The sequence below is a fragment of the Pterocles gutturalis genome, unplaced genomic scaffold, assembly GCF_000699245.1.
Source record: "Pterocles gutturalis isolate BGI_N339 unplaced genomic scaffold, ASM69924v1 scaffold9971, whole genome shotgun sequence".
In the NCBI taxonomy this organism is placed as follows: Eukaryota; Metazoa; Chordata; class Aves; order Pterocliformes; family Pteroclidae; genus Pterocles; species Pterocles gutturalis.
Genome location: NW_010103102.1, coordinates 127708 through 149975, shown reverse-complemented (window position 1 = coordinate 149975; position 22268 = coordinate 127708). Strand labels below are relative to the sequence as shown.

The 22268-nt window shown below is 35.8% G+C and overlaps 1 protein-coding gene across 1 annotated transcript in view; it reads right to left on the bottom strand.

The window, feature by feature from the left end:
* Positions 1-22268, bottom strand: part of APOB (apolipoprotein B) — a 37041-nt gene that overhangs the window by 7582 nt on the left and 7191 nt on the right. The window contains exons 7-26 of the mRNA XM_010086562.1: positions 21354-21478; positions 21085-21170; positions 20102-20321; positions 18850-19077; positions 18550-18667; positions 18282-18428; positions 17011-17222; positions 16425-16662; positions 15717-15893; positions 15232-15423; positions 14297-14464; positions 12883-13094; positions 12160-12342; positions 11813-11934; positions 11007-11217; positions 9561-9736; positions 9250-9437; positions 8844-8989; positions 6164-6540; positions 1-5186 (exon numbers count right to left, since the gene is read on the bottom strand). The exon at positions 1-5186 is cut by the window's left edge and continues 2383 nt beyond it. Of these exons, the coding sequence (XP_010084864.1) occupies positions 1-5186; positions 6164-6540; positions 8844-8989; positions 9250-9437; positions 9561-9736; positions 11007-11217; positions 11813-11934; positions 12160-12342; positions 12883-13094; positions 14297-14464; positions 15232-15423; positions 15717-15893; positions 16425-16662; positions 17011-17222; positions 18282-18428; positions 18550-18667; positions 18850-19077; positions 20102-20321; positions 21085-21170; positions 21354-21478 (8712 nt within the window). The remainder of the gene's footprint in view (positions 5187-6163; positions 6541-8843; positions 8990-9249; positions 9438-9560; positions 9737-11006; positions 11218-11812; positions 11935-12159; positions 12343-12882; positions 13095-14296; positions 14465-15231; positions 15424-15716; positions 15894-16424; positions 16663-17010; positions 17223-18281; positions 18429-18549; positions 18668-18849; positions 19078-20101; positions 20322-21084; positions 21171-21353; positions 21479-22268) is intronic.

The window sequence follows — 22268 nt, the reverse complement described above, 5'->3', positions numbered from 1 at the left end:
GTAGGGAACCTGAAGCTGAGGAATGGTTAGAGGAATATTTAGGAAGTCCAAGTTGGCATCTCCATTCATTTCGACATGAGCTTCAATTCTGTCATCATTGTTGCCAGCAGATATATTATGGGCATATCTGTACTGATTGAACCTTCCAGTAGCTTGCCAGCTGACCTGCTTGGAACTGAGTGCAAAACCATAATTATTCAGGAAGTCAATTTTGCCGGTCAGTTTCATTGGGAAGCTGATTTTCACATTTCCATCATTGTTTGTTAATAGACGAATTTCAAAAGGCTGTGCCAAGAAGGAAACCTCATTATTTACAGTTCCAGTAATCCGTCCATTGAGCCGAGCATTGTGAGAGCCTGTTAATTCTACTTTCATTCCTCCAAGCTGTCCTGTGCCTCTTACATTCAGAACGCTACGTCCCACACGCTGTGCCTCAATTTCAGACTGAATCTGAAGTGTTGCATAGTTTAGGAAACCACATTCATATCTCATAGCTTGGTTGACTTTCAGGTACCTATCATTTATCCTGTTGTTGGCAGAGAATGTAATAATGGGGCCCTCAACCCTGAAAGTGGCATGTGAATCATGAGTGCCTTCATCGGAGAAACTAGGAGATGCCCATTTCCAGTTTCCTTTACCAATAGAGGTAAATGATATGTGTCCTGCTTCTACTTCTGTTGTCATATTACTGACCAGATCAGCCTGGCTGGAGAAATCAGCTTGTGCAATATTCAGTCTGTGGGAATATGCCGTTCCACTCTGCATCCAAATTTTTCTTTGCAGCTTGATCATTAAATTATTCTGTAGTGCTATTGAATTTTTCATGGTATATAAGTTTGCTCTAGTTTCAGCTTCACCTTCTACCGAAGTCCCTGAAAATACCACTTCATTGGTGTGATCAACTTTAAGGAACCTGTGGTTGACCTTCACGGAATTTTTAAGGTTCAGCTGCTTCATCTCAGGGGCCAAGAGACGTGAATCTGCAATAACACTAAAAACTAGGAAGTCTAATGTGGACGTTGTTTGGGCTGAAAGAGAGGTCACCAATTCTGGACTGTTTGCAGATGTTGTAGTATTATGAACCTCAGCTTGTGTAGACAATGTAAAGAATGGAGAGGTGACTCTGAAAGCACCAGACAATTTGCCAAATGTTGGGACTGTCACGGTATGTGGGATACGTGGAAGCTGGAACTCTGGTATCTTCATGTTAGGAATCTGGAGCTCATTTAGATTTAGCTTTGGAACCACTAATTCTGGTATTTGAAAATGAGGCATTTGTATTTCTGGGAAAGAAATGTCAGAAAAGGGCATATCTCTCATTTTCAGATCCTTAAAATACAAATCAATCGCTGGCAGCTGATATTCACCAGACATGAGTTTGTCTATTGTTCTCACAATCTGAAGTTTAATTTCATTCAAGTCAATTGTAAAGGAAGGCACTTCAAAGGTATTTAGAACTTTAAATTCTGGGGTAGTAAATTTCATTGGGATTTTCATGTCCTTTAGTCTCTTAATATTTATCTCATAGGAGGGGATATGCAGATCAGTCAGTGGAACAATGAAGTCTGGTGTTCGAAATGTTGCTTCCCGAAGACTTCGGAGACTAACCTCAAAGGCAGGTATAGTGACTATAAGAGCTCTGATTTCAGGGACTTTAAATCCTGTTTCAACAAACTGATTTAAATTTTCGGCCCAATTTTTGAGATCATACTCTTCAGCCAAAGCAACGATTTTCTTAAAAGCTATGTTCCACTGGTCAGAAATGTATATGACAACAGAATTGTAAAATTGGCTTATCTTCTGAAGATACCACTGGAATTCCTGGGAAATATCCATTTCAGAAATCCTCTCTCGTAGGTCTTCCAGATGTTCATTTACCTTGGCTTTCAGATTTGCAAATGTTGTTGAGTTTATGAGCTCCCTGAACCAGTTAATTATTGCAGCAAGCTTAGTGTCCCTTAGTTGTTCCATGTATTTTGAAATCACAGCTCTAAAATCTCTGAGATACTGTTTCAGTGCTTCTGCTTTCTGTGGAAGTTCTAGATTTCTGAGTTCCTCATTTATTTTCTGGGTCACTTCTCGGATTTTGTTATTAGTGTCATCAACAAACTGGTTATAGTCAAAAGACTTGAGCTTTTTAATAACCATGTCAAGGAACTTGTTGACTTCCTTTACCATCATTTCATAATCAAAGTTTTGCACTTTCTTGACAGCATCATCAATAAAAGCAACAATTTTATCAAAGCATGAGTTCAGATCAATATTTTTGAGGTAAACAGTCAGTTTCTGGACAGTTTCTTTTATTCTGTACTGGTTAAGCAGTTCTACCATTCTGTCCATTAAAAAATATACCTGCTTATCAATTTCATATTTTACAATCAGTTTGTGCATATGACCTCGGAAAGCACTGATCTTCTCAGACACTTCATATTCCTCCATCCAATTTAGAATAAAGTCTTTGATTTGTTCAAGAACTTCACTGATTTTTTCAATTGGTAATGAACGCTTCAATTTTTCTAAAACTTCTTTAGCATCAAACATATTCATCTGCTGTTTCAAATTTTCTGCAATGCGTCTGACATCAATATTCTGAATCTGAATCTTGAGTTGTTCTAGGTTTTCCCATATCCTAGCTGTAATCCTGTACTCACTGTCCACATTTTTAATCCAAGCCAAAGTGCTGCTTCCAATTTGTCTAGGATAATCGTGAAAAAAAAATTGCAATTTTTCAATAGTATCAACTACAGTAATTCTTATCTTATATTTGTTATCTAGAGCTGTAATTGTTTCAACTATTTGGTCAAGAAGCTGTGCAATAAGTGCTTTAATGTCATACTGCCCATAATGATCTTTGATGTATTGCTCAACTTGTACCAGATAGACCCGCAGCGCAGACAGTATTTCTTGAAGATTGTCCATGGCTTTTTCCAACATAATTTCAAGATCATCTGATGTTATTCTGTAGTCCTTTGTGAAAGCAACCAGATTATTTTTCATGCTGCTAACTCTGCCTTTCATATCTAATTTGTCCATGTAATCATTAATGTGCTGTGGGAGTTTATCCAGAGTTGCCTTGTATTTTCTCATATGTTGTTCTATGTTAATGTTCTTCAGGTAATTTTGTATGGCCTGCAGTGTGGAGAGAATGGTGCCTCTGATTTGTTCAAAGTAAACTGGCAAATGTTCCAAGAATGGCAGGTTAATAACATGCATATCTTTATTTTTGTCATACTTCACAAAGCCAGAGATGCTGAATTCTTGAGGCTCTGACACCCTGCCCCTGAGGCCCAATACATCAATTAAATTGACTTCCTCAGATGTGAATGGTAGTATGAATGGTGCATCCATTACAGAGAGATCTGCTGAAGCACTTCCACTAAGTTCCACACCGGTCTTTTCTGCATCATTGTAAGCACTGAGATCTTGTGAATATACGTTATTGTTTAGCTGACTTTTCAGTTTCCAAGCACTTGACTGCTCTGATGGAGTAAAAAGCATATGAACTTTGTTATCTAGCAGGGTAGTATATCTTCCTCTAGACTTCAAGCTATGACTAGAAGATCCTCTGTAATCATGGGAGAAAGTGAAAGCAAGAGGTTCTGCTTTAAACAGGAACTTGCTGTAGAGATCTCCCGTGTGTTCACCCATGGCCATCAGCTTTCCGTTACCGTTGGTATGTATATCAGCAGTGATGGCAAATGGGGCCATAGTGGAACGCACAGCATTGCTGAAACGGAGAGATTTGGAATCATAGTTTGTGTTCATAGTAACTGAGGAAGCAAGTCCTGCCACATTCAGATTAACTCTGTGGCTCACTGCAGCACCTTGAACATTTGCGACTGTATCTGTTTTCAAGTTTGCAGCTAGATCAGCATATGTGATAGTGTAGGTATGCCTTATTTCATCTGCTCCATAGGCTGCTCTGACGTTGCCACCCAAGTTCAGCCTCAGAAGCTCAAGAAGCAGTTCTGCTTTGTTGGAAACTTCTGTTTTAGTGTACTTAACATTATTGCTTAGTTTAGCTGTAAGTGAGGTAGGCTGCAGTTGTAGGTCAAAAACATGCTTGTGGAACTTGTCAAAGCTGAAGCTGTTGTCTAACTTTGAAGCAAACGTTAAGGATAAGCCAGGAATATTCAAGTCATTTGTGTACTCCAACTTAATCTCTTTGAATGACCCTTGCAAATTATTTGAAAACTTTAGTCCTTCTCTATTAACTCTGAAGTTGAAAACATGTTTGTTGTCCATACCCAGAACTGTACTCTGATATTCACTTCCCAGGGTCACTTCTGTTAGGCTCACTCTTCCACCTAGATTGAATTTTGCATTGTTTTTACCATAGCGCCCAGAAGAGGATAGTGACATGGAGCCTCCAGCAGTATCCAGTTTGGCATTCATTTCACTCTGCATTGTCAATGGACTAAACTGCACACTTGTGGTTGCGCTGCTGGCTAGACCATACTGATTTATATTGAGTGATGACTTATGTGCAGCTCGATTCCTTTGATCGGTCATAGAGATATCAGTGTTGAAAACAAGGTCCTGGGAATTGACAGAACCTGCAAATAAGGCATAATACTGGGTTTGCCTGTAAGTGGCTTGGTATTCGGATCGAAGTGCTGCCATCTTCTTTGACAAAATTAATTCAAGCTTATTGACACCTGCAATGTGTTGATACCTCCCATTTGTTTCAGATGTCATTTTCAGCTGGCTGTTTTCATACTTCATTGAAGCTGTGTTCTTTAATAGTCCGCTTTGTACATCAGAAACTGAAGTAATGGAAAATAAACCATCACTGTATCTGCCAGATATCTGATTGGTAGCCTGAAGGTAAGACGAATCCAACTTCAGATTTGATTTTCCTTCTAAGACCCGTCTCTTTTCATTGTATGAGGTCGACAAAGTGTAAATGCTTCTTGCAAAGACAGAAGCCACTTCCAGCTGCCCTTCCATCTTGACATTATTGATATTCACATTATTTGTCTTTTCAGAAACAATATCACCAGAAAATGAAAGCTGAGGACCCAGAGTACTGGATGCCATAAGTGATATGGTGTAGTTTGCAACTGGACCAGGTTCATAACTCTTTGTCCTAGCCAACTTAAATGCTGATGTTAAGAGCCTGTGCTTCAGGTGATTTTCATATGCAAAGGTGAATCCATTTCTACTATATGATGCTTCTCCAGAACCTGAAATAGGAAAAAGGAGACAAAAGATAATGGTGTAATTTATATCTTCTTGTCTTTAAGACTTTGTCTGGTGCCACTAAGCTTTTATGTTACTGCTTGAATTGCGATTACTGTTATTATACCATTTTTCTTTAAAGAACAAAATGTTGTGGTAAATCCTAAATATTTCTATAGAAATTGTTATTATTTTGATTTTGGTGCTTAGTTTTGAACTATGAATAAATTAAATCTCTACACTACTCTACTAAATATAATTATGTGAAAGACAAGAAGTTATGTCATTATTTAAACTTAAATTGAGAAGATGGACTCTCAAGAATAACCCATATCTAACATTCCCAATTTTTAATGTTTTCTTTATCATACTCCATTTATAGTGGGGAGTTTAGAAAAACTGAAGTTAGCTTTTCCTTTTGCAATTTGAGAACTCAAACTGCAATTTGAAAGGAACTAACTTAAAAATACTAGTTTTAAGACCTATACAGTCTAAGTCCAGGCTAACTGCTACGTCGTCATGGCAGTATCTGGACATATATAAATGATAAAAACTTTATATATATATATGCGTGTGTATATATATATGTGTGTGTATATATATATATAAAAATATAGCAAGAGATAAATTGTTGTCATACCTACACATACACCTGAATACTTGATTTTGAAAACACTTGACTTGTCAGATACACAAATGTATATAAAATCATGCCTTCAGTTTTGAAGGACTTTTTCTTCAGTAGGGAATATCTAGGAAAATATGGACCTTAAAATTTTTATTAAATTCATCTGACTTCACCTTTAGTACCTGAATAAACAGATTCACATAATAACTTTAAAAACAAAGGGAAAGTGATTTGAGATTATACAACACCTTTCTTTAAATAAGCAACAAGAAAATGAATGTGCTATACTTGATACATGGAAAATAGTCATTAAAATAGTTTTGCCAACATTGCAGTATTAGCACACATTCTTACCTTTCACACTGTAGGAAAGCAGCTCAAAAACTGAATCAGCATTCGTGGTATAAGTAGTTCTTACGCTGGAGGCTTTTTCTGTGGTGCTGTTAGCCAAAGTGTACGCTGCTGTCCAGTTGTAATAGTTGCTGTACACGTTAGCAGAGAGCTCTAAAGTGCCAAGTAAAGGCACACGAACAGGGTAGGATTCTGGAACAGTAAATGTTGGGATTCTGTATTCCTGAGACGGCACACTTATTCCCATTGACTCCATTACCAGAGGAGGTGTTTTAACAGTCTGTGGCACCCTTATCTCATGGGATGATCTTCCACCAAATGGCAACGGGATATTAATTAGAAAACTGTTTTTATTCCAGCTGTATCTAATCCGGCCTTCACTAGAAAATAAAAGTGACTCTATTATAACCTGTAAGTCCATGATGCATATTCAGAAATTTCCATTATTCCTACTATTCCCATGATACTGAGCTCACTTACATGCTTATTTCCATGTTTTGACTTTAGGTTTAGAGAGAAATGTAATGATCAACTATTTTTACCAGCATTTTTGAAGCATTCATCTATCAGAATTTACTGGAAGCACTTCCAATATCAGTGAATTCTGTCTATGTTTTTTTGCCTTTTTTCACAATCAGGGAGACTGATAGGTCAAGTAGTCCAGAAACCTTGCATTGGAATTCAAAGGTTCCTGAGTCCTTGTTCAGAGCTTAACTAATTTTAGTTAGCCGGTGGAATGTGTCATTCAAGGGGCTAAATATGCAACTGTTATGAATCTTGCATTGGATTTTCTACTCTGAGAATACAACTTTGCTTTATAAACATTCATGAAAAGATGTATTGGCATGAAAATGATCCTCAAAAAGAAGGAATCTGAATGAAAATAGCCGACATATAGGAAAAAATAATTCCTCCAAAACCACTTGTGCAATGTGTCATGCCGAGTACCAGAAAAAGGCAATTATATTCTTCTTAAAAAAAGTGATATATTCTTATCAAAATTAATGAAAATTCTCATTAGCATTAGAAGTTATAGGACCCTAAATTATCAAGAATTTATCTTTCTGATTATAAGCATTTAAAAAGTTTCATTCAAATATTCAGCATTTATTGTATTCTGAGTAAAAATAAATACAAATCTAAACATTTGACCAGGAACTAGGATTGGAAAAAATGGATCATCAGCTGAAAAGTTTGTGGAGAAAAAGTGTAATTATGAAAAGGCAAAACAGGAGGAAACTCTGCCTTAATTTGTGCATGAACAATAAGCTGGCAAACACACTTTTCTTGTTTGCCTAACTGGTCATAACAAAATCTTCTTTCTACACTTACAGCTAAATCCGAAGATGAAAATTAAGGAAACATTTAAACAATCTGTTCTTTTACATCAAATTCTTAAAAAAGCATCATCACAGAGCAATAGGAATTCCTATAATTATTATTCTAATGTGCACTGCTGATAACATAGGAGAAAAACCATGTTCTTCCTTGCTTATACTTTGATTAGGAACACAATGGAAGCAATGGAGATGTATGTCATTAACATACAGTTTCATATCACCACAGTGAAAGACAGTACATGGAAAAACAGCGCTAAGACAGATAAAATGCAGGACTGTTCTCCATCTCTTTTGTAATCCAATCTTATACTAGCTTCTGTTGTCCTCTACATTTACTTCACCCATCAGTATTTCCCTATCTCATGGGAAAACTATACAGACATGTTTCTGTTTATCACAGTGGTAGCTGTGGGTGTATTCTGAAGATACTACCAAGCAACACTGTTCCTTGAATCATTTTGCATAGGCAGAGCAGCAATGTGATATGAACACTAATTGGCAAGAACAATATTTGCTAGGAACTGTAATGACAGCAAATCCTGGCAGGTGCGTGAGCATTTTAAAGTCTCGATCCACTCTGGCTGACTTATATTTTAATATTCTAGAAACAGAAGAAATATACAAGTTATGTGCCTTCCAGTCTCTCTTTTTGTTTGTCAAACCCTACTTTTCAGAAGTCTTTAACATATTGGATGATTTCTATCAAATGTGACAGAAAGGTAAAAGCCTCAAGGGTAACCACATTCATGCAAGTTCTGTGAAACTCTCTATTAGGTGGCAAGATGGGCCAAAACTGCTGCAAGCATCCAGTCCACATGTGTACAACCATGGCATGTGTTGCCTCTGAGCAAGTGACACATGGGTCAGGGTACTGTATTGGTGGAGGTTAACCAGTATGCATAGGGTAATGGGAAGAGCTGTCCAGTAGGACTGCACAGAAAAAAGTAGAGATAATTAGGGTTATGGCCAAAGACAAAAAGTCTGTCAGGATGCAGGACACAAATCTGTGATAAACCTGGTTTCATTAGTTCTGTGGCTCAGAGTAAATATTGTTCAATACCGTATTTTTGTTCAGTTCTCATCACTATACAACACTTCAGAGTGTATCCATACATTGCAGGAGTGACTGCTATAGAGTCAAAGCTGTATTAGAGACATGCATCATTTCCTCCTATAATTTCAACTCTCTGGTCTTACAGTTCTTAGTTATGATTCCAATTTATGCTAATTTTTACAGCACTTCCACACTGTTTTGTAAAAGAAAGTAAAATAAAATAACACAAAAATATGAACAAATATATCTTTTCAGTTTCCTGTGTGACAATCCTAATTTCTCTCCCTACCTTTTCAGGAAAAGTTCTTCAGGAATAGTGATAACAGGCAGGTTAATTTTCTGAATATTCAGTTCCTGCAGTCCACTTAGTTTGTTTTGCACAATCTGGGCATAGGGGACATCTTTTGATGCCTTTTGCAGCCAGGTGTTGGTTGCCTGCAATGTGGAGACAAGTTTTTCAAAGTAAATAACAAGTTTTAGGACTTCCCAGTAAGTTATCTGAAAGCCATTGTAGCTACCCATGTATTGAGCCTTAGGCATCTGATAAAGTGACTGGTTCGATCAAAGTTGGAAATACACATTCAATCTGATGAGCACTTTTACAAGTAGTTCCCATTTTGGTTTCCATGGGGGAGGCAAGAATTCACCAGGGCTACGTGGTCAAGCTGTAATATCTACTATAAGTCGAAACCTACCACAATAAATTGTGACACAATATGTCGCAGTGTCATGTCTGTATGAGCCACTTTCCGATCCAGCAGTTCATTGGCATGCTTCTGTAAAGTTTTTGGGTAGTCTGAAAGGTCAACTGGGAAGCCAGAAGACATTTGTTTCACAGCAGCACTGACACCTGAATTCCATTCTAGCTCAAATTTCTCAGCATCTGAAAATCATGAATTTAAAAGGGTAAAATTAGTAATATCCTATTTAGGCCTATACTATAAAATAATGTAACAAGATATTTATATTTATAGGTTGTACACATGGATCACATTTTTGACCCTACCATATCTGAGAAGAACTCTTTCTGAAACTGAGTTTCCATGAGTTGTTGCGGATGAGCTCATCTGAAGATATCCTTTGGTTGGTGAGTAATTAACCAATGCTTCAGTTCTAAGTTCAGTTTGCAGGCGAGGAATAGAAATGATTCCTCTTAACATTGCCTCTTCCATTCCAGCATATCTGTGAAAGCAAAAAGTAAATGTGAATATAAACCACTTCACTCTAATTTTTCACTTATGTTTCAGGAGCAATTTCAGCATACAAATCTACAGTAAAGGCATAATAGGAGATATGAAAAAAATAGGCTGAACCCAACTTGTAAACTCTGTTCCAACTCAGTGATTTTTTTCAGCTTCTGCTAGTTACTTTGGGAAATCTATGGTAAATTATTATAATGCCACTGTGCAAATACACACAATAATAATTCTGTATTAATTCTGTAATACTGAAATGGATGAAAATATGTACCTGTCTTGGTAAAGTTGTACCTGAACCAAATTCTGAACTCCTTACTCAAGCTGAATTCTTTACTAAAGGATACAGACTGTGGCGATGAATCACACAGAAGCAAAACACTTGAAAAATATATTATGCTACTGGGCTTTGTTTTCCTTTATTCACATTTATTTTATATCTCTGTAACTTTGTTGACTTGAGCAAACTTCCAATATTATGTTAGTACAAATGAAAGGGAATTGAGGTCCCTGACATCTGTCCAAAGCTCCCACTGATATCAGAGGCAATTCTGCATGAACAGCAAAGACAAAGACTCCCCGGGGCACCATCAAGATCACAGAATTCCATGGAAGATTGAGGTTTATTAAAGAATGTGATCAGCCCATTTCACTACGGGCTTGTGAGGCAGACAATTTTAGAAACCCTGGCAGGCTGAACATTTTTGTTAGCTCCCCTGTAGATGTTCCCGGAAATATTCTCATCATGAAGCGTGGGAATTTTTACAGGAAGCTCTCAGTTATTTTTGGTTTTGTTGCTTATTGAGTGCCATGAGATTTCTCCATGGGGAGATGTAATGACGTTTTTTTAGAGCTGAACATATCCACTAAAAGATAATACCTCTCTGAACAAACCTTGCCTTGTTTATATCCTTGGATTATCACACCTGCAATAACAAGTATAATGTCATTCTTGTAGTCATGTGTGTGCAAACATGGAATAACTCTCTCACAGTACTTGTAATACTAATTAGACATATACATATAGTATCAAAGATCAGTTGGTGTATTAGATGTAGTTATTTCATGTGATGGATTACAAGTAATATACTTCAAGGGTTTTTAAAGAGGGTTTGAATGACAAGTTTATATGTCTCTCTATATAAGCAATTTCTCCAAAAGGGGATAAAATTTCCCAAAATTTTCTACCTTCAATAAAACTTTCAGCTATCTTATTCAAAGGTATCTGTAAAAGTCTAAGTGGTTTTCTGAGTTACCTTATCTGGCCAGTAAGAGTAACTTCAGAAATCTTCTTGTTGTTAAAGTCTAAGATGAAGGTATATGCTTTCTTCCCAGAAATGGATTCATCAGTCATTCTGAAGTTTGTACCAAAGTCAACATCAATATCTGGGATGTGGACATCACTGGTCAAAATCTTCTTGCCTCTGTTGTACCTGAAGGTCAATGTGGCCTCATGCTGCCTTACACCTGGAAAACATAATGCACTTTGGTTATCTGTAACTAAGGAATCTGTTTGGACTTTTCTTAAAAGGAGAACAAAAAAGGTTCAACTGGAAAGATGAAGATCTAACACAACCCCTAATGGGTCTGAATCAGAAACTGGGTCAACTTTTTTTCTCTTCATCTTCTAAACGTACCATAGGCTGATCCACTAATCTCGTCACTACTTTTGTTATGTAAATTTGCCATCCCTCAGATTCTCAGTTCTTCTCAATTTGTATGCTTTACTTCCACATTTCATCAGAAATGGTATTTTTCTCTTGCTTATATAGAACCCATTAAATTCTCTTCATTGCATCCATTCACCAACATCACACTTATTTAAATCATGGGGAAGCATTTTTGGGATAAAATAATCAGCCTCTGGTCATGAAAACCTTGCACTGGGATTGCATATATGAAGTAAAATGTGAGTTAAAAAGTTGGCCTGTTTGGGTGCGAAAATGGCATTCTATTTTATACCGCAAAAGAATACTATTATGCTTTATTCATACAAATCTTTTTTCCCATTAAATTACAGTTCAAAACTGAGCTAAACCACACTGCTTTTTCAGACTCTTACCTTCTGCCTGGACGGCAAATTTTAAGGTGTCTATCAGGTCATTTCCCTCTCTCTGCAGGTCATAGTTTGCACTCGCAGAGTATTCCTTCACTTCACCTGTGGACACTATTTCAACTTCAAATCTAAAGAAGGAGTAAACAAATGTCTTGTAAATAACTATTTTGTCCATGACCACACACAGGAGAAATCACAGTTCTCAATAGCTCTCTTTGTGAGCTGCTCCTGTTCATCCGTTTTTAAAGATTTTTAAAGGTAAGCTTTATGTGAGAGGGTAGCGTAGATACAAAGCCCTAAGGGGGAAGGTTAGTTAACACAAAATAGAAATAGTTAAAGCTGATACGACTCACCTGGATTCTCCAGTCAAGGGATAATATGGAGCTGCCTCTGTGGCACTGGCATTAGAGTACAATAATTTGGTGCAGAAATTTAGACCAGCAATGAAAGGCTTGCAAGAAGACCAGGTTTCTCGGTTCTCGATCAGAGGTGGAATCTCTTCAGTTTTGGCTGGAGACACTAAATGTAGCGTATTGCTGAAACCGAAAAGTGAACCATTTATTCCCAGGACAGGTGTTCAGACATTGTCCTATTAACAAGGTTACTTTCTGAATAAAAATAATTTATTAAGATAGGGTCTTAATGAAATAACATATAGTGGTTAAATGATCAAGTGGCTTATTATAATAAGTATTATTATTGACAATTATAATTCTGTATATTGAGCCATTTACCCTCTCTAAAATTAATGTAAGTAGTTGGTTTAAATTCTGTTTAAAATTAGGCATTGCTATTATAATATTTTTATGTGAAAGAAAACAAAATAATAGAAATTGTAAGAGTCATTGAAAATTTCAGAAAATAGTGACAAATTAAAGAATCTGTAAGCCTTCACTCCCAATTGCCACTTATCTGGGCTATTTGCTTATCTTACAAAAGAAGTTATCCCAGTTTTACAATGTCTGGGATTTTTCTGAACTGAAAATTTCTCCAGGCCTGCCCTGGCCTCTCAATTCCATCACAGCAGGAAGAGAAAGGAAGAACAGCCTTGAAAGTTCTCATTCAGTTCCCATTACCTGATACTGAGGAGCTTTGTTGGAGTCTTTGGAAGAGGAATGCTGAATTTCAGTTGTCCAGCTTTCATACTAACATGTGCTTCAATTCCAGACTCATGGAATATATTGGAATTCATCTCCACGCCACTTCTAGCGAATTCAGGCATGTTTATTCCCAGGTGTGTTACAAACTCAATTGCTACTGAAGGTTTAGCAATGAGTTCTGCTTGCATCTATTTAATAAAAACAAACAGGCTTATTTATTTTCCCAATACACTTCTTGTTGGTTTTATAAAACAAATGTAATATTCTCAGTAATCTAGAGGCAGGTTTTATATAATTGATTCCGCTATTCAAAAAATTTGATTCCCAAGTCACATACGTAAAGGGACCACATAAGTGGTAACTGTAATATAACAAATACAGCAAGATGACAACACCAAGGACCCTTACCTACTTTAATGTAAAAATACTCATGCTTCAAAAAGATTTTGTACATGGAGCCACTTCCATGTATTTTTAAATATGAAGATAAAAGCCAGTTTTCATTGTAAAAAGAATAATAGGAATTTTCAAAAACAATGAGTAAACTATTTGACAAAAGAGAAATGGATCCAAGATTTGAATTTCTCTAAACAGAAAACAGCTTATTTTCAAGCTTTTTGTTTGGCCATTACAGAAAGAAGGGACAGAATGCAAAATTCTGGAAAAGATTCCAAAGGTAACTACAAGGCAATCAGTACTAAATTTGAGGATATATTTTTTTTATTTTTACTTAAATCATATATATGGTGGAAAATTAAAAGTTCAGGTGAACTGAAACTGTTGATAAAGTTTTACAAAATATTGACTAAAATAGAGCAAAATAGTTATTAAAACTGGAAAAAAGAATGAAAACATTTAATTCTTTTTAGATTTTATTTTAACCAGATAATTAATTTTGTGTCACATGCTCTTTGTTACAATTTTAAAATGTTTCCTTTCAGATCAAAACATGTTTCATTTAACTCAATTTTCAATATTTCTTTTAACTGAAAAACAATATTTTCACTTTGAATTAGCCACATCAAAATTTTTTATTAATTGTTTGGTTTGACCAGCAAATTCACATGCTGCAGATTTTGCACTATTCTCATTTGAGAGCAGGGAGAGAGAAATAAACAGGGATTAAAAGGATTATTTTTGAAAGGGTTTTAAAAATACTTTTATTTCATAAATTCTATTATGTCCCATATTTAATTTATTATATGTATTACTTCTTGCTTTAATGTAAATGTCATCCACAATTAAGTTGAGACCTCTAAGAAGTAAGTATTATTTTCCTCATTTCAATAGTATTTTAGTAGTCTCTAAAATTCTTCTGCTGTTACAGGTTTATCCTTAAATGAGATTGTAGATTATTAGAAAGGAGACAAAGACAGCTGTTGAGACTTACACTTTTTTGATGAAGCTTCACAGCTACTTTGGCCCCAGGTGTCACTATTCCAGATAAGGCAAACTTCAGTTGCAAACCTGCTCCAGTTGGGAGCTCAAACTCATTGTCCATGAACATGTAGTGGACAAATAAATCCCTGTCAACACCTTTTGAGATGGTTTGTGCAACCTGTGAATCACACAAGGAAATGAACACTAACAAATCTACACTTTGGAATACATACATTTCATACTTCAAGAATTGATCATGTAATGATTGTAACTCTATAATCCAAAAATTAATTCAATATAGAGTACAGAAACTAATTTCAAGAGATTCAAAAAACATACTAAAGAGTGTTTATCAAGATCTCAGCTTTAAACGAATACTAGATTTTACCACCTGCTTTGATACACACAGATCATCTACCTTGACATACACATACAAAGGTGAATAGGTTTAGATAACACGTAACATTCTGGCTTCCTGAAAGTCAACGGCAAAACATTTTTTAATTCATTGAAAGAAGGCTTTTACCAAATATTCCTAAAGTGTACTACATCTTATTTTCTTTTTAACACAACAAATTATTGCTTAATATTAATATATATTTGCATAATTAGAAATTTAGTAGTATAACATAATGCCCAACACTAATATTTTTGGCATTGTTCCAATAGATAACTCAATCATACAATAAAATCTGAACCCTCCCTTTTTTTCCTTCCCCTCACCCATCTTCCAGGAAGACTCCACTTGGTGATTCAGGAGTCTTCATGGGTTTCTGAGAGTCCTTCAGACTAAATCTGGACATTTTATTTTAAATAATTTTATTTTCAGGCTGGTATCATATATCCATTCTTTATATCATAAAGAAGAAACACAACCTAGATCTTAAAAAAATCTTGTAGAAAAAACCCAAATTAATAGTACACATTGGTGCATCAGAAACATACCATTTCGGGAATAGTCTGAAGAGTTTTAATGCTCTTTAAAATCATGCTTCCCAGCAATTTGAAATCATTCAGTTTCATGTACCCAAGTTCTTCTCCCAGGATTCTCAGATACGCGCTTCCTTCAGGAGCTTCCTTATTGCTCAATTCTTTTATCAATTTTTCAAGGTTAAGCAATATTGCTTTCATGACATCCTGAAAATTCAGTCAGAAAGTAGTAAAACAGATTAATGAGAAATCTGTAAAACCATATATCTAAAACACTTACTTAGTGAATGTCAGCTAATCTGTACACACTTCTCACAGATCTGTCTCCAGACAAAGGCCCCTCCCACATACAGTTAAGAAAAAACCATTCTTAAATAGCATTAAGCAATTTTAGCTTACCAGAAGAGGAGAAGGCTTATATACAATAAAGAGGAAAGTGCTGTAATTATTGTGTAAAGATACGAATGCTGTGCTGTACAGAAAATGTTTTCAAGCTGTACCTGATCCTGCTTGCCATCCTGGGAATAACCAAAATAGTCAAAAAGTGCCTTGGAAACTGGTTCTGGCACTCTGCCGTCAACCCAGTACAAGGCCTTGCTTGCAGTGTCTGGGAAAAATCCCTTCTCTCCAAACAAAGCTTCCAGTGTTGGTTCAAACCCCTTTCCATCCAAGCCAAGCTGAAATGAACAGGACAGTACAACAAATGAGACAGTTTCCCCACTTCTTTGGAGCTTTACGACAAGCCGACTTTCTGGGAAACAATGCATTTAAAATGTATACTACAAGTCTATGATTCTTAAGGGAAGATACAGAATACTATGTCTTACAATGAATTTTATCTCTGTGGTGAGATCTAACAAAAAACCTACACATAGGCTGTATCTCACTTGAAATCTACTAGGAGTACTTCAGTGTGCCAGTAATGATTCATTAGCATGAAGTCAATTTGTTACAGATGGGTTCATTTTACCCTAGCTGAGGCCTTTAATAACTCCAACAGGGTCGTCCATCCAGTCAGTGGCAAGTGACATCACATAATGGATGGCCCATTGAGATCAAATGAAAGTTCCCTTGTAAGCACAGTGATCTTTAGATTTCTCCCAAAGCTTGTAAAAACAATACATTATTCAGAGAAAGTTGTTATAAGCAAACAGAAACGAGAGAGAAAACAGCTGAATACTAGCAAAAGTTTTTGATAATTGTTGTACCTCAAAGATATCACTTGGGCCCAATCCGTACACATTCAGGGTGGTTTTTAGCATAGTCTCTCTAGGAACGTAGCTGTTTGGATCAAATACCACATTTCCCTCTACTTTGGCAGAGACAGGATCAAGTGCAGGTACAGAAACTCTTTTGGAAATCTGATAATTTTGTGAGAATTTTCTGAAATCTTTGGCTGTTGGAAGCTGATTTCCTTTCAGAGCTTCTTCAACTCGGCTTTTTAGACTAGGAAAGAGGATAGCAATGCAAATGCAATTAGTATAAGTTCCGAAACTACATTTATTCTTAATTGAGGGATTTTGTTTGTCACTTGCAGACATTCATACAACTGAGGTGATTGTAAATGGCTAGCTCTCTGCACATATTAACAGTAAAATAAGACTTAATGGAAGACTGTAAGCTGCCACTGCTCTGACAAAGCCATACACAGTGCTGTACTTACTCAAACAAAGTAAACAAACAAGCAAACAAAAAAAAACAAGCAGAAAATGCTCTGATAAATAACTACCACTGCAATTATGGTCAGAAATTTGTTCTTCCTAGGAGACCAGTATATAACTAAAATTTACTTACTCTTCAATCCCTACTTCTTCAGAGTCTAGGATGTTGGCAATATGTGAGGCAATGAAGCTTTTCACTTGCTCGTTCTTCTCCTTTGTGAGGACTCTTATAATCTTTGCGAGATCACTTGGGGAAGGATTTTTCATCAGTATGAGATAGGCTGCTAGCCGTTTGTCTGTAGGTGCGTCCCCTTCTTGGAAAGCTTTCAGAAGTGCTGAGCGGTCCTATATAAATAGAGAAAGGTTTGCACTGATGAGCTGGCTAGTAGATGATATTGTTAAACTCTTCTGGGAATATATAGGATGAAATAATTTCCAGCATGTATTTTTTTCAGGACTGTGTAACTATTTCTATACCTTATTTCTATAACTGAGCAAAAATATTTTATTGAAGGTATTTTGATAAATTTTCTTTTGATAGAAAATGTCATAGAAATTATGGTTTTATTAAAACCGATTTTCTTATATCTGGCAGGTTACTTTTTTGTTCAGAATACTGAGTTTTGATTGTTGGGAATCGGAATCTGCAAACAAATTCTCAAATTTTGGAAAAAAGATCACTTAGGAAAAGAAGGTGATCAAAATCTTCTGGTGCAGGAAAATTAAAAATATAGTTTGAAAATAAATAATAATTTAAAAAATTAAATGCTTGAAATTAAACTGAATCTGAGGACATGAGCTGCAGGTGTTTCCAGGCTTCCAGGCTTGTTAAGCCTTGTCTGGAAATAAGAGGACATCTTTTAAAGTGGAAACTTGTCGATACTGAAACTGTTTCACCACACTAAGCTGAAGTGCTCTGTATAATGACACTCAGTCTGCAGGAGGTGCTTTAATGTCACTGTAATGTAAACATAAATCTAACGAGCACTATTAATAACAATGACAAGAAAATGCCAGGATAAAATAGGGACCTGATTTTTTCTTAGTTAAATCCATTTAAATCTGGAGTAATTAATTAGTTAAAACCACCTTTAAATAAGTAGAACTCCATTTAAGACATTTTAACAGGAAGAGATCCAAATTTCCCATTTAAACTGAGACTATCTACACAAAGCAACTGCAATTCAAAGAAGCAACACCCACTAAGTCAAAAGTTTGAAGAAATTCTCAGATATGTGGATAGAAACTCAGTTAACTAAAGGAGTTCTAAAAAACCTGGAGACAGCTAAAAGAGAGATAGCAGAAGTATGAAATAATGGGAAAGTTTTTGCATATTCAATAACTTCCGTGAACGGTCAGCGTGAACTGAAGACAGTTTATGCTGGTTCTTGTGACCCAATTTACCTCTTCCGTAATAGTCATTTTCCTGAACGCCTGGATGGCTGCCTTCTGAACTGAAAGTGATGCAGCTTCATTTCTCATACACGTCTTAAGAAAAGATTTCAGGTTGGGTTTAGCTTTCTCCATTACTGCACCCATGTTTCCAATAGCCTGTCAGTGATGAAAACACACAAAGATGATAAATATTTTTCTCCATCAAGAGAAGCAGAGCAATATATGGACTACAATTTAAAATAATAGCCTGCATAAGAAAAGAAAGAAATAAAAATACCCGAAGTGTGAGGTATGTGAGTTCATCTTCCCCAGAACAATCAGTGCCAAGCAGTGATACCATGAAGTCTGCAACATCTGTTATTTCCTCGGTCACAATCATCTTTTCATTGTAGAACCTAAAGAAACAAAGAAACACATTAGAAACAAAAGGAGAAAATGGGAAATGTATATTTTTTATTCACAAAGAACAAATTCATAACAAAAAATCCTCAAAACCTGACTACTCTTAGGGTTTACTCTAAGCATTGTAATGTTTTCTTGAGGTTATTTTGTACAATTACCTGCTATTATTACTTACTTAGTAACAGAATGACTCAAGCCATAAAAAGAAGCTCTACTTGGCTGATACTGGGCCATGTTAAGAATTTCCCGTATTCTTTTTGGAGTTGGAGAAGGCAATAGTCCCAGGGTATATGTGACCAGGTCTACCACAAGTGGATTCACGTTTCCACTTCTCAGTGTTTGAAGGATTGCACTGTAGCACTCTGGAGTTCCACACTGAGTCAGGGCCTGAACTGTGATGGAACTGAAAGGAAAAGAGATTACTTTGATTATTTAATTCCCTGTTTGCAGTTATTGCTGCATGTTTCATGTTTGAAATAAACATTTCACAGCTTTATTAGGGTGTTGTAATGTGAATGACATACGGTTATGCATGACTGGAAGCAAATCACACAATTGTTTATCAAAAAGAAACTTCATAGTTTTACAAGTTATGCCAATACCATTATTAGCTATGAACAACAGAAAGTATTAACAGTACTATCATTATACAGACTTTTTTTTTTGTCCACAACAGACTTTCCCACAAGTTTAAGTATTATAATATAATATATTGAACCAGACTGAGGCTCTAGTCCCTCTACAGACTGAGGACATAAAGTATGTGTAAATTGACTCAAGTCCAGCTAGGACAGAAGAGTAAGGGTGGGGAGCGGAGGGCGGAGTCAGACCAAAGAATTCTGCCCTTCCATGTCTCCAGAAATCTCACTTTCAAAACTACGTTCTTTGCTACAAGTCAGACTCTGGGGTTTGGAATTGCAGTCATTGTCTTTGAGCAAAACTGCATGAAAGATATTTGGCTATAACAACATATCCACAGGATTGTGTCTGGCATACACGCTTGGGATGGTGGTGGGGAGAAAAATGCTATACTGGGCTGTGTTGGACTCTAATTTATAGTTCAGCTTCTCCAATAAGTTGGGAAGATTTGATGGGGGAATGATCAAAACAATTATTAGTTCTTCATAGAAGCCTAGAACTTTCAGATCTATTTGAATTCTTATACTGTTCTCATATATTTAACGTTCAAGTTCCAATTAACAACTGAGCATTTCTGATGGAAAAACGTGAAACCCACAGGTTTTACTCTCTCTTACTTATTCTTCTCTCTCTAGATAATTCTGATGATACTTATCTTTCTGAAGGAATCTCTTTACATCTAATTAACCTCTAATTTAAAACCATTTGCAGCAAATCATCAACTTTAGAGTGGATTTGCTATGGCATTGACATGTGCTGTACTTGCACAATGAACTGTTGTAACATACCTTGAAGTTTCCATCATCTTTGGTACAAGAGAGCCAAGTGTGGTGTTATGTAAACTTCTAAGTCCAGAAACAAATTTGTAAAAGAGTCTTGCTCTCTGCTGGTTCTGCTGGGAGGCTGTAAGTTTCTGCAGTTCCTGAAGGATTTTCAAAACAGCATCCCCCTGCCTGGGAAATTTGGCATCTATACTTTCCAGTGCAAGTCCTTTCTCTTCCAGTTCATCTAGCAATCCAAAAAAATTGCATTCTTTATGTCATGATTAAGAAGCTATGTTAATTTTTACCTTCTGTCCTACATTCAGTATAATTATTAACTCTGTAGTTTGTTTTATATGAAAACTGTTGAAGTTTAACAGCTGAACAGTTTCTGAAAATAATGGAATGGAATTTAAATGTAATTCTACCAAAAAAATTAATAACAATACCTATTTGCATAAATTCTTTTACATTTTTATGAAGATGATTCCTTACCACCTTTTATATTAGCACAGTTTGCTTTTTCAACTTTTAATGACTATATCTTAGGAGAAATATGATATGACTAGGAATAACAACTGCATCTCAAAGAAGTGTGTTTCAGAACCAAATCTATAGTAATCATGGACTGTTTACATTTGGCAGCTGAAGCTAAACGGTCCATAAGAAATTATCGTTAGCTAAAAAGGGATCATTAAACTAATTTCCAATAAGATTAACATTACTTTGCAAGTAAACGATAACTTCTTAATTATAAAGAATAATCTCAAAATTAAAATGAAAAGACAAAGATTATTGAAAATTACAGTGTTTTTAAACTTGTCAGTTTTTTTTTTACCCCAAACTTTTTCCTGACTAAATTGATCACATTTCATTAAAAATTATGAATTGTTCTAGGCACCTCAAATCCATCATTAATGAAATAATGGTATAAAAAAATCTTGTCCCTGTATTTGACCTGTATTTATAATTTGTCCCTGTATATGTACTATTGAGAATTGCAGCAATACCTCCATCAAAATTTCTGTTATTGATCTTTGGGGTATCTTCAAGCTTCAGTGTCTGGTTGACTTCTGTCATCACACCATAGCGATTTCTGGCAAAGAAAAATTCAGTGCTTTAGTTGATTTTAAGTACCTTTGAGGTGTCTTGTCATGTCTTCTCCCTCCTTAAGAACAAAATTCATATTTGGGGATGAAGTCAGGGCAGAATGTGATTCATCACCATTCAAAATGAATATTTATACAGAAATGGTATTGATAAATAGCGAGCAACCTACTTGTATGAGGAAGGCAGAAACAGGTGCTTTTCACTGCAGACAGCATCTCTTATATGCCTTTTCTTTGCATCAATATTGTAATGACAGAATTGAGTGCTTCTTAGGAGGGTAGATAACGGGATGTTCTGTAAAATAAGTATTTTGGCAGTCATTTTACTGAATAGTATAGGAAACAAACATAGTTTTAAAGGCTGTCAGTTTTCCCATAGTATTAAGAGTTACAGCACATTGGAAACAAAGGTGCATAACTGGAATCATTCTCACACAAAGACAAAATTGTGCCAGCATCAATCTTTAGTCTTAAGTCTCTTCACAGGCAAAAATCCCACTGAAATTTTCCCTCAGGCATTACTGAGGCGTTTGGCTTAGCAGTAACTTCATGACTGATCCCCTGCTGCCTGCAACAAAGAACTCCTTCATAGAAACCAGTTTGTAATTTTTAGAGTAGATCAGGCCCCTCATAACATGCTCTTTTTAATTTCACTTTTATTATACACATTTTAATGATCTCTACAACAAACTGTAAAAGTAACAGAAATTATAAAATGTGGTTTTTATCATGATATGAAATCCTGATTTTTTTTTATTTTTTTTTGAGGGAAAACACTCAGAAGTACAGATGCCATGATACCAGAAATGAATCTGCCAATATTCATGCAAGCAACTGCACTTGATCATTGTGGATTCACAGGTAGCCTGAACAGCATGTCAAACCATTTACTTTGGGGCATTTAGAACCCTCTCCTCCTGCACATTACATACACATCATGGGTTTGGTAATGTTTTATATGAAATGGGAATGTTCAAAATTTTAACCCACAAAATTAAAAATTGGGATACAATCTGATAGGTTATCGTGCAATCAATAATATGAACTCCATCTATGAAAAGCTTTCCTTTAAAAATTCAGAAGAA